The 25,352-nt window shown below is 38.7% G+C and overlaps 1 protein-coding gene across 2 annotated transcripts in view; it reads right to left on the bottom strand.

The window, feature by feature from the left end:
* The window catches only part of TTN (titin), a 268,972-nt gene extending 246,334 nt beyond the window's left edge, over positions 1-22,638 (bottom strand). For both annotated transcript variants that reach the window (XM_070241291.1, XM_070241292.1), the window contains exons 1-15: positions 22,329-22,638; positions 19,989-20,092; positions 17,538-17,741; positions 15,634-15,921; positions 15,070-15,155; positions 14,743-14,978; positions 10,514-10,841; positions 9,767-9,919; positions 8,947-9,081; positions 7,492-7,623; positions 6,140-6,274; positions 5,385-5,522; positions 4,764-4,901; positions 1,036-1,329; positions 807-929 (exon numbers count right to left, since the gene is read on the bottom strand). In XM_070241291.1, the coding sequence (XP_070097392.1) occupies positions 807-929; positions 1,036-1,329; positions 4,764-4,901; positions 5,385-5,522; positions 6,140-6,274; positions 7,492-7,623; positions 8,947-9,081; positions 9,767-9,919; positions 10,514-10,841; positions 14,743-14,978; positions 15,070-15,155; positions 15,634-15,921; positions 17,538-17,741; positions 19,989-20,079 (2,481 nt within the window). In that variant the 5' untranslated portion in view covers positions 20,080-20,092; positions 22,329-22,638. The remainder of the gene's footprint in view (positions 1-806; positions 930-1,035; positions 1,330-4,763; positions 4,902-5,384; positions 5,523-6,139; positions 6,275-7,491; positions 7,624-8,946; positions 9,082-9,766; positions 9,920-10,513; positions 10,842-14,742; positions 14,979-15,069; positions 15,156-15,633; positions 15,922-17,537; positions 17,742-19,988; positions 20,093-22,328) is intronic.
* Between the last annotated feature and the right edge of the window lie 2,714 nt (positions 22,639-25,352).

Below are 25,352 nucleotides of genomic sequence, written 5' to 3' on the forward strand. Positions count from 1 at the left end.
AGGTTTTAGCCACAAATCTTTGTGAAAGGTGAAAATGGAGACATTCAGAAAAATATTTTAAAGGCTTCCTTACTGCTTTTATTCTGTTGATTTTTTTCATGGTTATTTGGTTTCAATAGTTATTTGGGATTATCCCAATATAGCTATTAAATGTACCTTACAATTCCTTGAAGGCATGTAGCGTTTGGATTCTATGTGTATTATAAGAACAATAGTGACTTGAGGGTTATTACTCAAATAATACTCAAATAATACTCAAATACTCAAATTACATGCTTCAATTTGTTAAGGTTTTTACATGTATTGACTTGTCCCAGATGACAGAGCTAATAAAAGGTGGAGCTAGGACACTAATTCAGGGTCGTGTGATTCCACAATTCAACCAACCACCACAAAAGACCACCTCTCCATCTTGCTAAATGGAGTATATGAATATATGATTTCTCAATGTCTGTCTTTATCATTGATATACATTCTCAGTTCTCTGTCACTCTGAAATGTCTCACAGCATAAGGAAAACTAAGCTGTGTCATACACCATCTATTATGAAATGTGAAACAGAAAGAAACCTGCATGGATTTGTGTCTTCTCAGAGGTGTAAGATAACCGCCTGCAACTCTAGGCTTACCGTGCTGGGCAAGTTTCAGAAACCCAACTTTAGGGGCTTCTGAGTCCACCATGAATGCAAATAGACATCACTAAAACGAGACTCACAACGGCCTACACCAAAGATACTCCACGTCACACACTACATACTTATCCCCTTTGAGCGAAACATTTCTTTGTCGTGCTCTTTAACTTCTTACCTCATATCCATGATCTGTCTTAGGAACAGAAATCTTTGAAACGGTAAAGTGAGGGCTTGCTGTGCGGGGGCGTTTATCCACATGGACTAATCTTTCAGTTGTTAGATCTGTAGTTTTCTTGATCTGCATTGAAATGAAACTCAGTGATACCACTGTTCAGCAGACGACCACAGCAGTTCAGCCTGCCTTCCCATATGCAGGGTGAGAAAATTAGTGGGTACAGACTCACCTGTGATGATATCTGCATTCCCATTTGATCAGTAGTTGTGACATGAGTCTCAGAAGGAACCTGGATTACTCTAGGCTTGACTGCTTTAGGGACAACGTGGGGTTCTGAGGCCGGACGCTGGGGATGCTCAGCTACCTTTGTGGCAGAAATGTGCTCCTTGTATCCATATTCCAAAGTAGTCTGCTGAGCATACGATTCTTCAAGATGCGGGGGTGCTCTGGGCTCTCTAACACGGGCCTGGTCTACTGCAGCAACAACTGTTGCTACAGCTTCAGCCTTTTTCCCAACGTCCACCTGGAGACAAGTTTCCAAAATTAATACATAGTAATGTCAAAGTGAGGCTGGGACATCTCCTCTTAGGATCATCAAGAACAGACAAATGCCTAAAGGCATGATAGGCAGATGGCACCCATGTTATACAGCTAAGCTAATGTCTCCCGAAATGTCACTTAGAAATGCATTAGGAACTTAATATTTCATTGATTATTATAGTGTGTAGACATCCAGTTACATACACTCCATATATACCTGCTTAATTAGACTAGATATTAAATCACACAGACACAGCATAGGACAACACAATACATATGTAAAATAGTAAGGAGATTTTGAGTTTTTCTAGTAGTTTGTCTGAGACAAGTGGCCAATTAACATTTGGGAAATCAGAACTTTGGGGCTGGTTATCTTCACTGATATTTTTATTATCTGGTCTATCATTTAGTTTGTTGTTGAGACAGTGAGAGTGATGATAAAAATGCACTCAAATACCGTCGTAGTCCCATCCAGAAAAATCAGTCGCTAGAGTTGTACAACTGCATGCAAATCTGAGATAACATGAAAGCTCGTGAACACAGAGTGAGCATATTAATTTGCTTATAATTCCCTAGGGATAAGAATTTTTTAATCTACTAGAATATCTTTCTTAAAACACATGAATGAAGATATTGTGATTAAAATGAAAGTGTTATCATATTTGGATTCAAGAGAACAACCTTTCAGTGTGAAGTTCAACTTTCTTTCATTATTACTGGGAATAATGAAATTTCCTTCGTTATTAAAGTGAATAATAATGAAATTTCTTTCATTATTAAAGTGAAGAAGGAAACAGAAATGTTGTTCTCTCATTTCCATGAATCTGATTAGCATAAATGGGAATACAGTCCGCAGGGATGCTGCTCTTTTAAAGAAAGCGAACTGGCTGATGTGGCTTTACATGTTATGATTCTGTGCAACACTTGGAAACAGTGTACTTGTAACAATCACATTGCCATGTCCATCAGTGCTCTTTGAAAGTAATGCTGGAATATTTTATCAATGTCCAATTTTCTTTTCTGTTGCTGTGAATAGCATTTAGATTGCATCTGAAATGTTTTTCAAGTACTCTACCTGTATATCTGTTAAAATTATTATCTGAGCCATTTAAGATATAAATGAGGGTGTTCTGAGATGGGATTGGGCCTTTAGTGATCATGGGCTTCATCCAGTGCTTCCTTCTAGGAAGCTACAATTTAATCTGCCTCGAAAGATTGAAATGCCATCTTCACTTTAGACTGCCTTTTAGAAGAAGCTGTAAAATAAGTTAGGTTTATTCACCTGTTTATTTGTTTCTTTTTTTAACCATATAGGCCATTAGTTGACTTTAATTTTATAGATGTTTTGAAGTGTGAACATCTTCTACAGATAACACAAATATAGTGGAGTGATTGCATTTACATTATATCTCATTTGACTCTTTCAACTCACCTACAAGGAGTCAGGTTGAGTTCAGTTTTATTTTAACAGTGAGAAAACTTAGGCTCAAAAAAATTGTCCTTTGCCAACTGAAATATACAAATCTTGTTCTTAATTTAAAACTTATGCAGAGAAAGAATCTTAATTACAATCGAGTCTGTTAAATTGGGGAAGTATCTATGTATTTTTTCCTGAGTTGATGAATATCAAATCCATATGCACATGCCGTTTGGTGGACAACTGCAAATGAGCACTCTATGCTGACAGCTGCTTTGATTTCTCAGCGGACTCTCACATCCCTCATAATTTTGGAACTTAGATAAGCAGAAAGAGGAATAGGAGACCCCAACTCATGCTAATTAAGTGCTGAGAATTAATTTAGGAGACACACAGAAACAGTGTTATTTAATCTGGCTTTTCACGACTAGAAATGCTAACTGTTCCACTGGAGGAATTGGACTGAATCTAATCATCTCTAATGTTTTGTTGATCAGTTAAGCAATTAAATGGAACACTAGGAGCACAATGACTCGCGATGGATGAGAAGTTATGAGAGCTGATGACGAAATGGGATGAAACAATGCTTTTCACCTCCACAGCATCTGTTTTCATCTCCTCATGAAAAAGATGTATTTGTTCTTGCTTAATAGCAAATCCTTCTCTAGTCCTTGGCAGTGTGGCTGGTTCCGTAGATTTTTGAAGTGGTGACTATTAATCTGGGTATAGACATTTTCTCAGCTTCCATTCTTAGCTAATTTTTTTTTTTTTTGAGGAAGATTAGCCCTGAGCTAACATCTGCCACCAATCCTCCTCTTTTTTGCTGAGGAAGATCAGCCCTGAGCTAACATTGGTGCCCATCTTCCTCTATTTTATATGTGAGACGCCTGCCACAGCATGGCTTTATAAGCAGTGCATAAGTCCACACCCAGGATCTGAACCAGCGAACCCCAGGTCACCAAAGCAGAATGCGTGAACTTAACTGCTATGCCACCGGGCCCGCCTCCATTCTTAACTAATTTTTAACAACAAAAATAAGATAGTCAAATTTATGTGATTCAGAACAAATACAAATTTGAAAATAATCACTCATGAAGTACGTTATATATTGGAATTTCTGTCATTGATGAGATTTCTGAAAGCCTAATATGCCATTCAATATTAGACTTGGGTAAATGTTTAGAAAGTTGATCTTAAATCACGTCTTAGGAAAAAACCCAAAGATGTAAAGATAGAAAACGACAGTGAGGGAAATACAGACAGGACTCAGTCATGACACTAGAGAAATTGAAAAATACTGTATTTCCAAATACTATAGTAGCATTAAAGAATAAAATTAGGTAGACAGCTCATGTGGAGTAAATGACAGGATCATGGGAAGTAGACTAATTTATGTAAATTTCAGAGCCACAGACACTACTAATAAGCTTTTCATGGCTTATGTGTGTTTATTCTGGTTGGTTAATTCCTTCTCTAGATTTTACTGTTGCATCTTGTTTAGCTTTAGTGGGAGGCATTACAGCCTGCACTATAATTTTCTCAGTTTCTTTTCTCATCTGATATTTACAGGGGGAAGAATGATAACTTTCATATGAAGAAAATTATGGGTAATTTCCTGAAATAAGTCCATACTTTACAACGTAATATAGTGAATTTATGACTCCCTAAAAACGTGCGTCTTCGTGACGATAAGATTCATCATTTACTCATACATTTTTTTATGTCATGAAGTATCTTAAAATTAGCCTGCATGCAATTTCAATCGTTAACTTCTGAAGAATTTCGAGACGTTAATAATAAAAAATAGAAAATAATAACGAAGAGATCAATGGGGAAAGGAACATGTAGTAATATTAACAATAAATAATTTGCCTTTTAGTTTCCAATTGTTTTATCACTTAAAAATAAATTGGGTTAATAATGTCTCATAATAAGAAATTCTGAGATTTGGTGTTAATGGATTATAACGGGGATTTCACGCTTGGAGGAGCAATCGTCACCTTTTCTTGGGTAACTTGGATTTGTTCTTGTCTAGTAGCCTTTGCTTCTCTAGTTCTCAGTATTGTTTCTTGTTCTTTGGCTTTAGTAGTTGCAACTGCTATTGTAGACAAGGCAGTTTTCTCAGCTTCCTTTCTCATCTGATTATTACAGTGAAATCAAGGTTTAAATTTACAGGGCTTCAGACACACGTGGTATGACCCTTCCCCCCTCTTAGTGGGGATGCAAAATGAAGTTATTCAGGGTTAACTACATAAAAAAAGTTAACTTTCACTTGGCAATGTTTGCATATACTGATTGGGAATCACAAACTTTAGAAGTGTTAACTATAAAAAAAAATCTCCAGATGATTCCATATGTTGTTTTCAAAAATCAGGCTAAAAACGCTAATGTTCATGCAAAGAATAATGGTGAATAAAATGAATTACAAATGTTACAGATTGATGAAAATCAAATGTGCAGATAAAATTAATAGTCAGCAGTCACACATTTCCCACTTTGGTTTTAGTTTGGGATTCAAAAAGGAAAAGAGAGATTAATAATTCATACCACATCATAGTTAATGGTTTACTAGAAATTAGTTTAAAGATGACTGTTTCCCCATCTCAAATATCTGTATTCACCTTTTCCTGAGTTATTTCAACTTGCTCTCTTTTGGTAGTGATGCCTTCTCTAGTTCTTGATACTAAATCTTGTTCTTTCACTTTGGGTGTGGCAACTATGACTTTAGGTACCACTGTTTTCCTAGTTTCTTTCATTATCTGGTCATATGATAAAAAAAGGGGGGAAATGGTCATTAAATTTCATAAAGCCTCTGATAAAAGAAACAAGTCAAAACTGAGAAAGGAAGCAAATTTCTTCCTACTCAAGGGCATTTTAATCACACTTAAATATGTCATTCAAGTTACTTTGATCATTCATACTGTTTCACTGGTAGCAATATAAAAATAAGTCCAGCCTAAAAGAAAAAATATGATTAGCGATAAAAGAACAAAGGATGCATTACTCTTTCTCACATTATTCTTATTACAATCTATGGAAATTCCAGTGCAGCCATAAATAACATATAATTTTGCCTTTTATCAATTGACTTGTACACTGGAGTCTTCAATAGGAAAATATTAAATACTGAAGTGAATTATAATACCATATTAGTAACAGTTCAAAGAAAATCCAAAAGTTAGGAATGAAAAGTGGCAGTGAAAGCTAGAAAGAGAGGTGGCAAAAGGTTCATGAGAGACTCTGAAGGTTTCTATTTGAGTTATAAGAAAAGGAGGAGGTGAAAAAGTGATGATTAAAACTCATGATGAAAATGTAGGTGGGTTGCAAATGAAATGATACAAGAGTGAATTTCACACCAGCAGCAGGAAGTTGTCACCTTTTCATGAGTTATGTGCATTTGATCTTGTTGTGGGGCAACTTCTTCTTGAGCTCCCAGGATTGCTTCTAGTTTTGTGGACTTTGCAGTGGCAACTACCATCATGGACACAGCTGTCTCAGCTTTCTGTCTTATCTGATTTTCAGAGTAAGATAAAGATTTGAGTTTCAAAAGGCACAAAAGAAATGGCAAGATATCCTTGCAACCTTCTGGACAATACAGAACGCTTAGTGATGAGAGAGAAAATAATCACATTTCCATTTTAAGAGCCTTTATTTGTGTTTAAAACACTGAATTTTGTTTTCCTGACGAATGGGCTTCTTTTCTGCCCACATGCCCCTTAGCAAATTGTCCTAGAACCTGAAAAGGTCTCATCTTGTTGATACATTAGGGCACCCAGTGATTGGCCACTGGCAAATGGCTGGAAAACTATAGGCAGCTGCACTTGCCAGTCACCAGTATTGCATTGGCAACAAGGATTTCTATGCCTTTGATTATGCCATGTAGGGTTTTTGTGGAGTCAAAGTCTCTCACTCACTATCAGGAGAGGGAAATTCACCTAACAGCTTCTGGCCAGCCCCTTAAGTATATAGTGTTCTCAGTTGGACCTTTTTTAAAAAGTAGCTCTGTGATCAGCAAAGAGCTTGAGATCAAGAGAGGGGAGCACAGATGCCTCCCTGAACATGAAAGAAATCAACACAGATGATTCTTTCCCGACACCTTAAGGCTTGATTTCACACATGGGAAAGAATTGGGGTTTGATGACATTGAGGTTGTTCCCTCATGGCTCTACAGCACAAAAGGAGCAAATGCTTCTAGGTTACTGTTTATCAACCAGTAATCAGGGCACTTTCTTGAAGAAGTACTGGTCTTCCCCAACATCCAGCATTTCCTCACTTCCCCTTGATTGGAGAGTTCATGGCTGTGTGTGTGTGTGTGTCTGTGTGTGCACATGTGCTCACACGTGTGTCTTACAACTATGTAGTTTGTGTGTTACAATGTAAGTGACTGAGGATTCAGCTATGCATGAGAAAGCTGACTGTACCAGTGGGTAACTGGACTGGGGTGATATCTATCCTATTTAAGAATGCTCTAGAAATGTCACAGTTGTGCCCCCAAACTGTTCTCATAGATGGACGATCTCACCACAACTGATCAAATGAGTGGAATATTGTGCAATGACAACAGAATTTCCATCATGAAAGAGTTTCAATACTTGACATCGAGAAACCAAAAAGAAAATACACACAAAAGACTCCTCCACTTAGAGGTTTGGGTTATCGGGTGCATGCAGCTGGCTGGAATGTGACATTTGTCAACAAACTACAAGGTATTTACAAAATGGGACTTACCGTTTCTTGAGTTATTTGTTTTTGTTCTTGTTTTTTAGTAATTTCTCCAGTAATTCTAGTTTCTTGTTCTTTGGCTTTAGCTGCAGAAATTACTACTTTTGGTACAAATGCTTTTTCAGTTTCTTTTCTTATCTGAAATCAATGATAAAAACAAAACCTTATTATCTCCTGATCTCTAATGGAAGTGACATAATGTTTGTTAGATATTACAAAATAGGAATTTGAAGAAAGAATATCACTAAATAAAATAAATCATCTCATTTTCATTAATAGGACCATGTTCTTCCTCTGCCTAAACCATAAGTTATGCTGCTTAGAGGAAAAAAATTGGATTCAACACTGTTTGCTTTGAATCAGAGAATTGCCATCTTCTTAGAAAAGACTTCCAATTTTTATAAATGGGTATATGGCATTAGAAAAGACTTCCAATTTTTATAAATGGGTATATGGCAATATTATTCTATGCTACTTCTGTCATCTAAAGGTGATCTTAGAGCATAGGATATTAGAATGAAAGGCCTTAGAAGTAATTTTGTCTGACCCTTTTATCTTTTATGTGGGAAATCAAGTATAGACAATTTACAATCTGCATTTACATGATGTTTTTGCTTTGAAATTTTTCCTAAATATTATGATGGTTTGGAATATCGAGACTTAGTTCTCTAAAATTGAGACACTATGGAGAAAAAAGTTTTGCACATATCATGGGCAAAATGTTTTCCAAATCTTTAACCACCTGAAGGGTGCTGTGTTTGGATCTGGACCACTAAGGGGTATGTGGCGGGCAGTTTTCCCCATTTGCCTCTTTGCTGTTCTCAGACATCATCACTGAAATTCAGGATCTCAGGGTTGAAAGAGACTTGAAAGTTCATCTTCTCAAACCACCCAACTGACATTGGCTCCCCTGGCCAGCGGTCCTACCAATTGGCCTTATCTAATCGGTCCCTCAGTGCCTCCAATCACAGGGCTGTCCTTTTCACTTTTTCTGGTCATTTGACCTACAAAGGCCATGCTGTCCATTCCACTTCAGATCCATGTTTGAATGTTCTCCTAAGGCATCAGAGAGCAGTTGCTAAGCTATGTGTAAAGCAATGTGTGTTCAGGGTTCTTTTCCACTCTTCCCTGTTTCTACCTCAGTATATCCTTCTCCTTACTGGCTTTACCTCCCTCATGGTCACGTATTAGTTAGTGCATCCCCAGATCAACATAGATGCGAGTCCTGTTTCTACCCTCAGTACATGTCCACAGAGGTCCCTTTTGTCTACACAAGGGAAGCATTCGGTGACCCTAAGGGACTTCAGTATCCAGTGCCCAGGAATACGCAGATACAAAGGGATCTTATTAGCGTGATAACAACCACTTTGCCCAAGAAACAACACCCTTCACAGTAAACATTATTACATGTGTTGACAGAGGTAATAACCACCATAATTTCACATCGAAAACCATTTTCACCTGTTCGTGAGTTACGTGCACCTGCTCTTGTTTTGTCGTAATTACTTCTCTGGTTCTTTTTAATTCTTGTTCCTTCGCTTTATCGGCGGCCACTACTACCTTAGTTACAGCAGTCTTCTCTGCCTCCTTTCTTATCTGATTTTCATGGAGAAAGGAAAGAAATAGGTTAATGCACCTTATATAAAAAGTTACAATAGTAAATCAGGGTAAAGACAGAAATGTCACACAAGAGAGGATAAGGAGGAAAGTTAGAATGATTTTAAACTGTAACAAAATCTATTCAAATGTGAGATGGGAAATTATCCTGGATTTATAACACTTTTCAGCCATGAATCAAATGTCACGTTTGTTTTGAGCAAAGTAAAAGCAAAAGCCTTTTGGGGAAGCTTAGAGAAAGGTAATGTCTGCTCTGAATAACGGTTTCCATGCCTGACTCCTGGTGCCACTGACCTCTGGATTTGCCGGGTCTGGATCTACAGCACTGAGTGCACACGTATCCTTCTTGTTCAGCTGACTTTCCCGGCTCCCCGTTGCCTGACTCGACCCAGGGGCACCTTGATACTTTGAATACCTTGTCTGACCTCCTGCATTGACTTTCTGGTAGTTAACCCTTGCCTGCCTACCTGCCTGACACAGAACAGGTACTTATGGCGTTTACATCTTAAACAGCTTTGGTGTCGCAGACCACTTTTTGCTCAGAAAGTCCTAAAAATCTGAGCCATGTTGGGCTCCATGCTGTCCTCAAAATGGTCTGCCATTTTGTGTCGGTTCGCCACAGGCTGTGAGCATGCAGAGCCCAGGCTGCATGGCTCGCGCGTACCTGTTCTTGAGCAGGTTGGATGTGCGTGGCAGTCATGGTTGTCCTCTGAGCAGTCTGCTCTACAGCACTGATAACTGGTTCTCTCACTCTGGCCATATCAACAGCAGCAACAACGGTCGCAACAGCTGCGCTTTTGTCAGTTTCTTGTTTCACCTGGATTAGACACAAAAATACAGTGGAAACTGAGCTACCTAGAGTAAAATAGAGATGTGCATAAGCATTTGTCACTGCCAAGAGAGATATGGTATGTATCATCAAAATCTGTATTTTATGAAAACCTCACAGATTAGAGTCTTTGTCCCAGTTAAAAATGCTGGGGGCAGCCCAGTTGCTGAGTGGCTAAGGTTCCGTAGGCTCCACTTCAGCAGCCCCGGTTCATGGGTTTGGATCCTGGGTGTGGACCTACTCTGTTCATCAGCCATGCTGTGGAGGCATCCCACATGCAAAGTGGAGGAAGACTGGCACAGATGTTAGCTCTGAGCTAATCTTCCTCAAGTAAAAAAAATAAATAAAAAGAGGAAGACTGGCAAAGGATGTCAGCTCATGGCAAATCTTCCTCACCAAAAAAAAAAAAAAAAAAAGCTTTTACAAAGCATGAGCCAAATTTGGTCTTCAGTTTCTGTTATATTCTTGAGTTCATATGCATTTCCCCTCCAACCTATACAGACTGAGCTTCATGGCAGGATTCTGGTTGGAGAAACGAGATATGAAAGGAAAGAAAATGATACCAGACAGCTCTGACAGTACCTCTGCAGCACCCGTGGCGACAGCACCTGCCGCGAAGGCAGCGCTGACCGACACGCTGGCAGCGGCGCCCGCAGCTCCGCTGATGGTCACTTCCTCCTGGACTCCGTATCTCCCTTCCCATCTCTCCTCTGTCCTGATCTGAGTCGCGCTTGTCACCGTCGTTTCTCTCATCTCAGCCTCAGATGAGGCCACATAGCCCTCTTGCTTCCAAGGAGGAGGCACTTCAGGGCCTTGGGCCAGGGTGGAGGTCTGAGTCTTACGGACGAGCAATGGCGACTTCACAGATCTGATGGGCGACGTGGAGATCCTCCCAGCTGGAGACACGGACCTGAAAGCCAACGGCAGAGGTCAAGAGCGCCAAGGTGAGGAACTCCCCAGGTCACTGGATTTGAAAAATGGAAGCAAAACCTGGAAGTGTTTAACTGAAGGCAGAGTTTTAAAATGTGTGCCTCAAGAACCTATTCAAGGGCCAAATAATGTACTTGAAAGTAATATGTTTTAAAGCTCAGTAAGCCCTTTCCTTACCTGCTCTAACGCTGTAAGAGAATCAGCCTTCATTCTAAGCTGAAGAATTCTGTGCCCTGCCTCACCTTCTCCCATTTACAAAGATCCAGGCAGCAGAAGGTGCTTCCTTCAAATACAGCCAAGCCAGAGAAAAGACATGGCAAATACAGTAACCATACCTAACTTTCTGCGGACTTCCAGTTCCGGGGGCGGGGGGGGGGGGGGGGGGGGGGAAGGGGGGGTGGCGAGGGCATGTCAAACAGGTATTAATGAAGAAAGGTTTCTGTAATTAAAATGCTTGTGCAACTCTAGACTAAACAAGTTACAGCTTGCTTTCTCCCCGCAGGACTTCCCACTGCCTTCACCATGCCCATACACCTTGCAAATCTTCAGGCTAGAGGAAGCTTGCTCGTTTCTCTTTTTGCAGGACTTTTTTGGGTACAGGCTGCACAACGCACTTTGGAAACTGCCGTGCTAGTCAAGGTGCCGTGGGCTGCTCTTTTGAATTTCCTTTGTATTTGTTTACACTGACCCTCATCGCACTGTACTCTGGACTTCTTTTAAATATCCTCAGCATTGCCAGCTCATTCGAAACCTGAGGATTCTATAGTTTTTTATTAAATTGATAATGTGGCCTCTTCCAAAATAGTTTTCATTGTTTTTTATGTGCGTCTGAAGTGCAAGAGCATCAGTTGAAGAATCTGGGTGCTAAATCCTGGCATTTATAGCCAATAAAGGCAGTTCCTGATCTATAGCAATAATTCTGGGGTTGGTCAACTATCTTAAGAGAAAATTTTTCCTAATTTAATTCTTCATCAATAAAATTTATACATTTTTTCCCTCTAGGTGGCAGTATTGCCTTATCATTGCACTTAACTACTCCAGCCTATAGGAAAATGTGTATAAATGTATTCTGGCACTACATAGAGTATTTAACTTATACTGATCGTAAATGAAATAATTATTCTAATCAATGATCAAGGTACGGTTGATATTTTCTCTAAATTAGAATTTCATGAATATTAACAGTTTCCTGAAGAAATGTTTAATCATTTTCCCGAAGAAGGGTTTTTTGTGGAAATCAATTTACATTTTATAAATGGAGTTGTAATCAAACTAATGGGAGATCTGGGGGAACACGTCTCTACTTTGAAAGTGATTGCCTTAGAAATATAACAAAGAAGAGCTTAGACTCATGTAGGGTCTACACCAACTGAGGAAAAGCGAAAGGACTTGTACTTCCAAGTTTCAACCTGTACCTTGTTCTCGCTGTAGCTAGTAAAGTGGGTTTAATTCAAAAAGAGTTAAAAACATGATTAGCATGACATGAGTGATGAACAGCAGGTTGCAGGTAAGCCCATAACTGTGAAAATCAATTGTAATTTCAGTCATTATAGGAAAGTGCTTATTTCTGCTCTTAGAATAAAAGATAATCACTGGTCGCAGCTAGATACAATGTACCTTATTCAATGAAATATGTTTGCCTTACTCTATGACAAAAATCAAGATTGAGCCATGAGGCATTTTAGGAAGTAGTCTATCATTATTTTCTCCACTAATTGGTATTTTTATTTCTTAATTATTTTAAAGCAAATTTGAGGGGCTAAGTAATTGGGATTATTACTAATGAACTCTCAGAACTGCTAAGTGGTCAAAACGCTCCGTGGAATCAGGAAAGCTCTGTAATTCTAAACGGTGCGCAGTCTTGGATCGAAAATACGGTCAGGTTGTTACCTCCCCCAGAAATTGAATTTGGCCCGTGTTGTGAGTTCACGGTGTGCAAACTTGGAGGTAGCCTGAGATGGAACATTTTTTTTTTTTTATTTCATAGAAGACATATTTTTAAAACTGAGCTTTTTGCTCAAGGCTTTATGTTAGTTTTTGCCAATACCTTTAACTTTTTAAGTGGCCGATGTAGTAAAGACTGGAAGGTATGTAGCATTTTTTCACATATTTATTGGCTGTTTGCATTGCCTCTTGTATGAAGTGCTTGTCTTCAGTCCATTTTTTTCATTGGTGTTGCTTGTTTTTTTCATTAAAAGTTAATCTGTGGAAGCTTTTTTAATACATTTGGATATTAGTTCTTTGTCCTAAGTGTTGCAAACATCTCCCCCCAGCTCTCCTGTTTGCATTTTGCTTCTATCTGGGGTCTTACCCAGCATCAGCATGTAAGGTTGTGTAGGTTGTGCACGGTTTCTAGGCTTATTCAATTCACATTGTAGCCATTGTGCATTTGTTATAATACTTTTATGGCAGATGCAATGAAATATCTTGAAGAATATGCATCTTTGAAATTTTTCTCAAATGCGCTGTTTGGTTTAACAATGATCTTGCTTTGGCCATATGGAAATTTTTATTTTTATGTAGTTGAATCTGTTAGTCTATTTTTAAAAGTGCTCTTCCACAAATGCTTTCCCACATTTTCTTCACATATTTTTTAGGTTTTTATTTTTTAATTTGTCTCTTTAATCAAGCTGGGATTTATTTTGTGAATGGTGTGAGGGAGAGGCTTATGTTTGTTTTCTTGCAGATGGATAGCTGACTGGCCAGCATTCTTTATTGAGTAAAATACCCTTTTCCCCACCAAACTGAAAGGTGGCTCTGATTAAAAATTGACTTCCCTGTATGCCTGAATGGATTTCTGACTCTGTTCTGCTCCCCTGATACATTTTCTATTCATTTACCAATACCATACTGTTTTGAGTACAGTAAGTCTGAAAACTTTTTAGGTCAACTATCCTCTTATTATTCTTCTTTTAGAAATTCTTCTTGGCAGAGTAGCTTTATCCATATGTTTTTTACTTCATTTACATCGAACAAGAAACACTTTTTTTGTTTACTCCAAATTTTGCACATTTTTCAGTTCATCGCATTAAAAACCTCAGCATGCTAAGCCAAATCCCAAAGTTTCAAATCTGCTAGGATAATTGACTCTTGATTATATAATTTCTGAGCCCTCATGATACATACTCATATTCTAAAATACTCCCATATTAACTAAGCATAGAAATCCATTTTATTTTCTAGATAAAATAACATAGGCATATGCAAAATATTCAGAAGGGTTTACTTATTACTGACTATAGGAACATCTGTATAATTATTTTCTATTTACAAGGCACCTTCAACTAATTATCTGCTGTACCCTCACAGTGCTCCGTGAGATCATTCTTACTGTGATTCTTTTTAAGTAACAAATGACACAACTAAGACCTTAAGCAAATGATTTAACTTCTTTAGCTTCAGTCACCTTCTCGAAAATTATGGCTGATAATTCTCAAGAGGTTGCTGTGAATATTTAATGAGATGACATACATGGAGTATCAATCTGATGTCTTACATGGAGAAAGTGATCAATAAAGTAGTGACTATTTTATTATTATAATTATTTCCCTGGACCACACCGTTAGCGAGTGATCAGGCTCATTAACTTGGTGCTTCCAACCCTACATTTTGTCTCTTCTCCTTTCACTGTGCTCTTTCTGGACCTCTAAAGCACATACTTATTAAGTGGCATACGAATAAGAATTCAGAATTTGAGTTTATAAAGTTCTCCAATTTACCTGTAAACAGTGAGGATTGGTGAAAATCTTATTCAGTACCTTTTTGGTTTACCTCCTTTATCACATGCTACGTTTTTTATTGCTTCCCTCTATTTCTCTTCTTATTGGATGAAACCTAATTCAGAAATGCATAATGACTTCATCTCTTCTAAAAGGCTTTACCTGACCGGAGATGGGGTCGGTGCTCGCACATGTCTGACGGGGGAAGGCGAGTGTCTTATCGGCGATGGGGACTGCTGTCGAGCCAACTGTGCTTTGGCAGCAATGGATGGTGGTGTGGGAGACCTTGACTTTGGCTTCGGAGGTATCCTGGGAGGTGTTTTATGTGGCAGCTGTTGCCCATCTACGACCATCTCAACTGTTGCGATTGATCTGGCATCAAAGTGGGCTTCAATCTTCTGTAAAAGATGAAAACAAGCCCAGTTGAGGCGCAGCACTGGGTGAAGCAACGAGCTGAAAGGCTTGAGGACCGACAGGATAGAGAAATACCTTTTCAATCCGGGTTTGTCTTGTTTCTGAAATCTGAGCAGTCGAAACAATTGTCTTTGTCTTTTTAGCGGGTACTACTTCTTCACCTGCGGCAAGGGGAAGATAAATATTTAGCAGGGAGCACGAAGACCCATTTTAAAAGAGATTGTGTTAATCCTGACTACAAAGTCAATAAGATTTTCTAGGTGTCCTGGTGGAGGAAAGAAAGTTTTGAATTTTGTATGACTATAAATTGGGTTTAAAAATAGAAAATGTTTATTATATAAAAATTTACTTAGAACCTTTAAAAAAATTTCATTATTTGCCAATAATTTGAAAACCTAGATGATTTAATTGAAATACTTTACAGTTTCTTATAGGGTTGATAACTAGAGATTGCTTCAATGATTCTGAGCGCCTGCTTAGAATCTCAGAGACTTTTCTTTTTACGGATGTTGAAAAGCCAGCCCTGATTTGAGCTCTCAGCATCCCTAGGCCTCAGAGGGGAGGCAGGCGCACCCCAGCCCTCCTTCATTCTAAATCGACCTCCCCCTTTCTCCGTGTTCCTCCGCCTCCAGCACATGCCTTGAACCAGCAATTCGGCAGTCGAAGTAGCTCTTCCAACGCTGTTGGTGGCATTTACTGAATAGGTCCCGGAGTCTTCCGGGTATGCTTCCGCAATCAGTAAGCTGTAGAGTTCGCCTTCTTGTGAAATTTGGAAATCAAGGGAGCTCTGGATTTCGGCTCCGTCCCGGTAGAACTTCACCACAGGTGTAGGGATTCCAGTCACTCTCACTTGGAGTCGCACTTGGCTTCCTTGTCTCACAGTCATGCTCTGCAGCCGTTGAACGAAGTTGGGTGGCGCTGTCTCGGCTGCAGGGGAAAGAAAAGAAAATCAGGACTGCCAGCCAGGGCGCTCCCAGCAGGCTATTTTTAAACAATCACAGCTCCGGTTCCAAAACCAAGGGATGACTCGTCCAACCAAACGTCCTTGACTGTCCTTGAGCCCAGCTCATCCAGCAGATGACAGGGAGAATGGAGCCAGGAGAGTGAAGAAGGCAATCCAGCCATCATATTGTATTTTATTTGCTTTGTTTTGTTGAGCAGTTCCAGGCCACTACTTTTTTTTTTTTTTTTTTTTTTTTAAGAAAAAGCTTCTGGGCTGCCCTGTGGTATAATGGTTAAGTTAGACACATTCTGGTTCCATGGCCAGGGGTTTGCCGGTTTGGACCCCGGGCAGGAGCTATACCACTGTCAGCCATGCCATAGCCTCCACCCACCTACAAAATAGAGGAAGACTGGCACAGAGTTAGCTCAGGGCTAATCTTCCTCAAGCAAAAAAAGAGGAAGATTGCCAACAGATAGCTCAGGGAGAATCTTCCTCACCAAAAAAAAAAGTCTAGATCTTGTTATAACATTTCTAGAGAATCCTTCTGGCACTTTCTCCCTACCTTACATCTAGCACTATATTAACATGTGAAGGCACCTGTACATATTCTAGTAAGTTGCATTAAAATGAATTCCAATGGTTGGTTTGACGGGTGCACCTGTGACTTACAGAATCATTACATTGTAATTTAATTTTAAAACCCTAAATTGTCTTCAATTTGATCAGTAGTCAAATAACTGAAATATTTACTTGCATTTAAAATGTTAATCCAAATAATGACATGATTTAATGCTAGTTCCACCACAGAAAAGGGATTTTTTTTTTTTTGGTTAATTATGTTGAAAGAAATTTTTTATAAGATAAAAGCGAAGGGTAAATGGGATTAATTTTGACATGTCTTTGAGTAATAAACAACAGCAGATGCCATCAACCCTATACATTTTCCATTTCTGAATTTTCTGGATCTATGTTAAAGTTCATACCTGATGTTACCTGATGTGCCTTTTGTTTTTGGTAAAGATGGAGAAAAATGACAGAAGCCACCAAGGTTGGTGATAACTTTTCTGGGGAAACTGTGTCATGCTTTTGAATCAGACAAGCATTTGCTTTTTTCTGTGTAGGTTTACTGTGTAATATTTTTAGGACTGGAAAGTAAATGGAATTATTAAACTTTATAGCCTCGAACAATGTTTCTTAAATGGGTGGTCTGTGGACCACTTGCATCAGACTCATCTAGGTGCTTGTTAAACTGTGAGTTCCTAGAGATAGACATATTTCCTTCCTAGGTTTATAAACAAGGCTCCAAGCCTTGTTACTTGCTCAGAAAGACGATTTTTAATATTTCCTTAATATATTTTTGAGTGCTTAATATGTGTATAGAGGAACTGATTCTCAGCCACTTTTGCGCTGTGTTTTGAGAGGAAAATTAAATTCCACAGGGCAAACAACTTTGCTATCAATTCAGCCTCCGGGGGCCCTTCTCTTGACTTGGAGCTGCATTTGCCTGTGCTCAGTAGCTCTTTGGGAATCCCCTTCCCCAAGTCCTGGAGATGCCTTGGGGGGCAGGGGGCGCAGAGCACAGGCTGCACCTCCAGCCTACCTGTCACGAGAAGCTCAGCAGTACTAGTCGCTTGTCCAGATCCATTGGTGGCTCTCAGGGAGTATCGTCCACTGTTGGCTTTAGTCACGGCGGGGATCGTCAGTCTAGCGCGGCCATCGCTAAAGGAGATCTGCACGCCGGGCAGAGTGGAAGTGGAAATTGCCTGGCCATCCCTAAACCAGCTCACCTCAGGAACTGGCAAACCTGGAGAACAAAGAGAATCCATCTTTATGTTTGAACGGGGAGCTGAAAAAGGCCTCTGCTGTGTCCCATTATGTTCACGGCCTTGACCTAACCCATAAAAGCTATCCAGAGTGTTATGCTATTTAAGGTTGGTGAAAACTTGACAGCCAACAATAAAAGTATAAACTCTCAGATCATTAGGAAGGCCTATGGCTTCCTGTCACGGCCTGTGCCTTCCTTTTAGCGGGGAGGAAACTGAGGCCCAAAGAGGCTCAATGATTTCTCCAAGGTCCCTCAGCTAGCATGGCACAGAGAGGCCAAGAATTTCCATCTCCTGCCTTTCTGCCCAGGGTTCAATATGAGGCAATTAATAGACATCATTAAAATCATGAAAGGGATTTATAAAAGTGAAGAGCCAAGGAAACTTTGAAGTAAAAAGTGACCATTGTCCTATTTGAAGACAAGCGAAGAGCAAAAGCAGCAAAGAGATGTAAAAGTTCTGCCAACAGGCACAGGAGGACGTCGCACCTCTGTCCCTCCTCTGTGGTTACAGGGACACTGTCTGCCTGAACTCTCCTGCCTTTCGGAGGTGCAATCAGTAACCATGCCAAACCGTGGACAGGCAGTTTCTCATATAACAAGAGACGAAACCAAACCTGGTCTTTCAGAACAACACGTGTGGTTGGAGTTGCAGTTAGAAAAGCCAAATTCTTGTCACTAGCCGTTAATTGCAGACCTAAGAATTACATGTCCATGGTTTGATGTTTTATACATATTACATCTCTGCATTCAGAAGGCATGAGGCGAATTCGGGGCACAGTTTATTTTGCATTTGGCATAAAGACTGGTGATCTATCTCCTTAAACTGAGGAAGTGAGGATAACCAAGAGAAAGTTTCTTTTGTTGTCCTTATATTAGCCGATCTCCCACGGGGGCCAAGGGAATAGTTTATTTGGCTAATTCGTGGGTATCAAATATCTTCAGTGGTGTTTTTCTAAGAATTTATCAGCACAAAGTGTGAAGGAACAAGAAGCTGTCAAGAAGCCAGATTCCGCTACTCCACAAGCAGGCAAGATGCCACTGAAGCCGTATGTGTTCTGCTCAGTTCAGAAGTTACTGAGCGTTACAAGATAAGCACGTGAGTTATGTGGAGGTCAGTCAGAGTCTAGCCCGCATGAGAAGAAGGGAATTGGTCTCTATATACATTTACAATAGAAAATGAAGAATGAGTATATGATATTTGTGCAATGTAAAATAAAGTGTTATCCAGTTATGAATAAGATTGGTAATAAAATAGGCAGAAAGCAAAAAGAAACAAAAAGGAAAAGGAAATCTTATTTTATATCTTTATTGTAAGCCTTGAAATAAAAAAAAAAAAGAGGAACAATGCACATGGAAGTGCATCAAGCCTGATTTTCAGTTAATCCATATAATCTTACACAGCCAGTTACCATACTGCAGAAGGAGACAATGTTGATTAATAATTTTGAGATTATTTGCAACCTAATTCGTAGATGACCCTCATTTTTTCCGCCTGTTGATAGGTCCCAGAAACCATGCATTTTCAGAAACCATCCCTAAACTGAGTTATGAAGAAGAAAAAGAAAGGAAAAAAGAAATAAAAAAACTTCCTTTTAAATAAAATTCTAGAATCACTGTTTCTAATATATCGACCAGAGAGGCATGTATTATTTTTGTTGTCGTTTCAAAGTGATTGGGAAATCTTTTAATTAACTAGAATCGCTTAATAAAGATTGAAGATCAAACAATAAAATACTTAGGGGTTAGCTCATCACTGACAGTTCTGCCTCTGGGGAAAGTTGGTTGTATTGTTATTTTCCATACAAAACAATGGAGGCTCAGGCGCACAGAGCAGTCAGCCCCAGGCTCCCTGCCCAGCAACTCCGTGGCTGGCCCCTCTTGGGCTGGAGTTCTTGGCTTCCAGTCTGGCTCTGCAGCTGAACCCAAATATAGAATGACCAAATTTGGTCCTACTTAGCAGCTGGATTCTGACAGCAGTTTTAATCCAACGCTAATTATTTTGCCTTGTGGATTTATAAATATGAATAAAACATTTCCAAGCCATTATATTGTCAGATTTTGTCAGTACTCTGTGAATGGTACATCCTTATAATGACCCTTCCATAGACTGGGACCAATTTTACAAAGTGAAAGCAGGTCTTAACTTGGTGTCAAGTCCTGCTGCAAAGTTAACTTGTTGGAGAAGAGGCGAAGAGAACAAAGGAAAGCGTGGACGTGTGAGCTTACCACTAACGTGAGCCTCGAAGGTTGCGGTACTACCCTCCAGTACCACAACGCTCTGTAACGGCTGCGTAAACGTCGGTGCTTGAGTTGCCATCTTTTTAGGCACTCTGAAAAGAAAGAGAAAATAAATTCCAACGTCACCACTCAGGGTCACTCTGGAGCTACTTTGTAGATGGCAGAGACACACATTTCCAAACACATTACTTCATAAACGATCTGTGGGCCGAGTGATGGGCAAGCCTTCTGTTTTGTGGCTTGAATTTGGACAGTTGGCCTTTGAGTAGACTTGAAGCCTAACAGAGTAGCAAGTCAAAGGGCAAACGGAAAAACATTTAAGCAAGCAGAGCAAGGAATGTACCCTAGTGGACAAAGAGGGAAATTCAGTCTTAACCAAGGTGGGGAATCTGGGAGAAAGCTAGAGAAAGAGAAAGCTGGAGTAAGCTGGGATAGTGAAGAATAATAAAAGACGTGTGAAAAGTGCACGAGGAATCCTTGCATCAGTTCCGTGTTTGAGAGAGAATTATTTGAAAATGTATTTCCTTCCTCCTAGAATTTTTCACTCACTGTATCTGCAGTCATAAAATTGACATGATTCAGGCATTATTACTTTAAGTAATCCAGGTGGTAACTTAAACTAGTCACTGAAACAAAAAATCTCAACTTTGCAATTCCTTTCCTTACTTGAAAAGTTTTGGCAAGCCTTGTTGAATACACAGACCTTTGGTAGACAGCTTCCAGTGCTTTCTGTTTCTTAATATTCCTTCTTATTGTAACTGCCCAATAAAAGTTGTTACTGCTGAAGTAAATACTTAGAAAAATTTCAGTTTAAGTGAGCAGGCCAAAATTTATTTTAGATCTGAAAGAAAAATTCCGACTTGGATTTTTAATAGGGAACAGTGTGCAAACTCTGAAAGATGGAAGGCTGGTGTGAAATGTAGATGAAGTGACAAGATCTATAATTTCAGAGCATAAATATTCAAAATCAAAGAAATGAATATGAAACTTGCAGTGAAGTCTTTTTGCTCAGTGGAAGAAAGTACTTTGTCCATCAGTTTCAGACAGAAAATGTGAGGAATTTTCTGATGCATAAGTACTTTATTATTCAATGTGACTATTCCACTCTTCTGATTTAAAAAGCAGATTCTCAATCATCAATTGCTTTATTGCTATTTTTCATAAAATTCTCTGTTCACTAGAGCTTTATGGAGCAATAATCTTCCTAATGATAATTCTGTAACTTATTGTAACTTTTTACTTAGTTAAAAAGAAAATGAAAACAGAATTCTCTGAGATGATAAAATTTATGTTTGGAAAATTCAGATAATATCCAAAAGTTTTTGTGAAACTTCTGTGAAGAACTCCTTATTGTAGCCTGTCATCTTTAGGATGAATACATTTTTTGTGTTTAACTTTTCCTGTTTACAATCTAGTGCATATTCTAAAAATAGCTGTATTCTTTTACACCGTCTATATATTATATATCTACATATTTATAGGCATTTACAGTTAGTAATCTAATTCTAGGAAGATGGGAAATCAAAGTGTATTTAGAAATAAAAAGTCTCTAAAACTTTATTTCTTATCCTTCTTAGCATCCACATTTATCTCATATCGTATAATTTGATTGTGAGTTGAATTAAAATACATAATGAGATTCTGAGTATTTTAGAAAGCAATTACATAGCTTTATTCCAAATTCCTAAAGATATTGCAATTAACTAGTCTAAGTTGGTCTTTTATTCCTACTGTCTAGGTAAATTTTGTTGCTTTAGCACTTGCTCTTCAGAGGCCTTTGTCTAATTAGGGCTGAAGGTATGCCTCTAAAATGTCATGTTCCCAAAATAAACTGTCCAGGGTTGACTGACAGCAGGCAAGTGTTCTGTCACTGTCCTGCTACTGATACCTCAGCAGTTGATTCCCTTAAAAAGTCATCAGGGCGTAGCTGATACCACATGCATTTTATCAGAGCTATTCTTGGTGTGTCTCACTTTATCACTGAGTAATATAACCTTGAACATTCTCAACAGACAAAAAGAGTCTCCACAAGAAACAAACATTTCTATCACCATTTTGGACCGCAACTTTAGCAGTTTTAGACTATTAGATGCATTTAAACAATTTGAAACATTGACTGGGCTGATATGTCCAAGTATTAAACTTTTTAAAGAAAAATGTTGACATCTTTTAAGACAGAATTTAACGAGCAGATTCAAATAATGGATCAGCACCAGCAACAAGTAGACAAACGCTTCTACATAGGCATTTAGCAAACAAAGATAATCAGGAAGCAGAAATCAATAAGGAAGGGACTCTACCAATGAAAAAAGAAAAGATGCTGCTCACCTGATTTCTCAAGAGTGCCCAAAAAGGGTGGGACTAAGCCCAAGGTTGCTTCTGAAACGACGTCCTATCTAGAGTTGGTTTTTTCGACCATCTCCAACATGAATCGGTGAGCCTCTAAACTTAAAAGCAAAACTACACAGTGACTGTGTAGTTTTGCTTTTCTATGCAATCCCTACACCCGAGGCGAGGCTGGGAATGCACGACTGCTCAAGAGCCAGGGTCTGGCCCTGCCCTTATATTTGCCAGATCTGCTGACAGCCCCACATCCTTAGGGCAGGGCCCTGGGTGATTGGCTCTCTTAGGAAAGCATGATGGGAGAGGGGCCTATTTGGTAGTGTCACATACCACCTGTTCTTCTGATTGGCAGTGCTAAATTTAGCACCTCAAAAGAGGCTTTACCAAGGAAATAGAACCGTATTTAAAGAATAGGTCTGTTGAGGCTTAGAGAAGCGCATTTGTTGCCCATGTTAAAAACTGAAAACAGTGCTCTGAGGAGAATCTGTGACAATAGAAGACACTTGGGGGCAGTCATATAAAATAGCCCTAAACCTGAGGGCTCTGCCTTGTGAGTTAGGCCCCGTTCCTGTTCCCTTCTCCCATACAACCAACCAAATGGACCTGTCAATCATGACAACACTTGAGGGAATTTATCTCATGCATAAGATTTCACCTTTGAAGAATCAGTGTCTACAAACCGCAGCATTGAAGAGAGTTCATTTACACTATCTACATTCTCCAGAATCCACTTGTACTTTGGGAAGAGTTAAGCCAATGTTAATGAGTTAAGTGTTTTTACAGTCTTGCAAGAAACAATGTTGAAAGACAAAGCCCAAACTCTGCTTAGATTTAGTCTATACAGTATAATGATTTCACTTTTTTCAGATTTCATTTTTTCCTGGCATCAGTATTTGCAAATATGCATGCACTGTTCCTTAATGAGTAGCCAAGACTTATGTTTAAATCATCCATAGGGTTCTTTTTCCAGGCGCACGAAAGTTGCTTTACTAATCTCTGGAGTTTGCTGTTACTAATGGGAAGTGGTTAGGAGATGATATAGTTGCTATTTTAGGACTAAATTTAATTTCAAGCAAGAGATATTTCAAATACAAAACAGCAAACCAAAAGATTTTTATAATGGTTCATCTGAGAGGTTTGGAAAACCCCGCTAAGAGGGAAGAAAATTGTTTTGTTGATAATGGAAGGAGACTTTTTAAAAATAAAATAGACTAAAAGTTTAAAACTTAAGTTAAATTTATTTATGTCTGTAATAAAAATGTTTCCTGTTGTGGAAGAACTTGGTCATGCATTAGATTTTTCAACTTCCTTAATATTTCATATTTTGTAATTATTTATATAGTGATTAATTTATTAACATTAAACAGAGCTAAAGTCTACAGGACAACTGATCTAGTACAATTATATAGACAAGATGATACCATGTATTCATTTAAACATTTGTTTTCTTTACTTAAGTGGTGATATCTGTATTGGTGACATCATTTTTCCCCTTATAGACTCTATCTGTCATAATCCTGTTTCATTGCTTTACTTAGAAGCAATTAGTTTCATGTTATATATCTTTAAAATATTCCCAATTAGCCTCATGTTACAGGCAAACTGCCAGGCATAAGGCAAAACAAAACTAGAAATGCTGTGTGATCTTTCTGTTTTGAGATGTTCACCAATTGACCTTCTATTTCAAATATTTGTGTTCGTGTGTGTGGTGTGTGTGTGTGTATGTACCTTTTTAGATTCATTTGACTTAATGTGAGGCTTGTTAGTGTCTTGTTACGCTTGTTGGAACTAAAGTCAAACCACTTTAATTCTTATGGAAACTAGAGGGAACGAGTAAATAGAATCTTGACGCTTGTGTCATCTTGACCTGGTGCAACACAGGGAGCTCAAGAGCCAGGAAGATGGACTGTATATTGTAGACATAAGGTCAAGTGTCTGTCCTCCAAAGCTTCCTGTCTATTCACTATTCTGGGACATTTCTAGACTATGCAATATTGTCAAAATCCTTGCCTATTGGTATTTACATCCTTAAATGACATTAAGAGTTAAGAAAGGAAGGAAGGAAAGAAGAAGGAAGAAAGGAAAGAAGACAGAAGGAAGAAAGGAAGGAAGGGGCCAGTTAGTAAATAATTACTACACAACTCTGGAAAGGAGCCATGTTATTGGATTAGTGAACAGTAGTGGACAGTATGTGATATCATGGTAAGTATTCATTTTAAAATTAAAAATACCTTAGTTGGAATATAGTAAGCTAGCCCAGTGGAAACCAAATACTGCTCAGATTTGGGGAGTTTGCTAATGCAGTAAGATCTTAATTTACCACTCAAACATGGGGAGGAGTCCCATAGATAATCCAAAACAGCTGATAATTCAAATATAATGCCTACTTAGTTTGGAATGCATGGTGTGATTCTCTTTTTGAATATCATAGTTAAGGTAATTCAATAAATATTTATTAAGCATATACTCAGTGCTGAATACTGTGCTAAATTATTATAATTCTGGATCCCTTCATTGCTTATTGACTTAACAAATATCTACTGTGTGGTGACTTTGTGCCAGGCGTTGTGCTGGATGTGTCTAGATGGCTAGACAGCGGTGACCAAGCAGGCAGTTATGGTTCCTGCACTCTCAGAGGTCATGGTCCACATAAACTGCTAATAAATTAGTAATCTATGACTGCAACCTACACTAGGATATGTGTAAGACCGAGGCAGTCACTCATCTACATAGTTGTGGTTAATGTCAGACTGTTTATACTACATAGGACCATTTAACAGAGGAAGGACTTTATTTTATTTATTATGGGGGTTATTTGAGAAATGGGTAGTTTTTAAGGCTAATGTAAGAGTCCTTTCTTAGAGAAAAGAGTAAAATAATGTCTTTTATAATTCGTTAAAAATTTTTTGTGTGCATTCTGACTGTTAAACACTGTTCAGGCGCTAGGATTATAACCATGCAGACAGCAAAGATCTCTGACCTCAAGGAGTTTGCATTTCAGTAAATACT

Source organism: Equus caballus, chromosome 18 (genome assembly GCF_041296265.1).
Source record: "Equus caballus isolate H_3958 breed thoroughbred chromosome 18, TB-T2T, whole genome shotgun sequence".
NCBI lineage: Eukaryota > Metazoa > Chordata > Mammalia > Perissodactyla > Equidae > Equus > Equus caballus.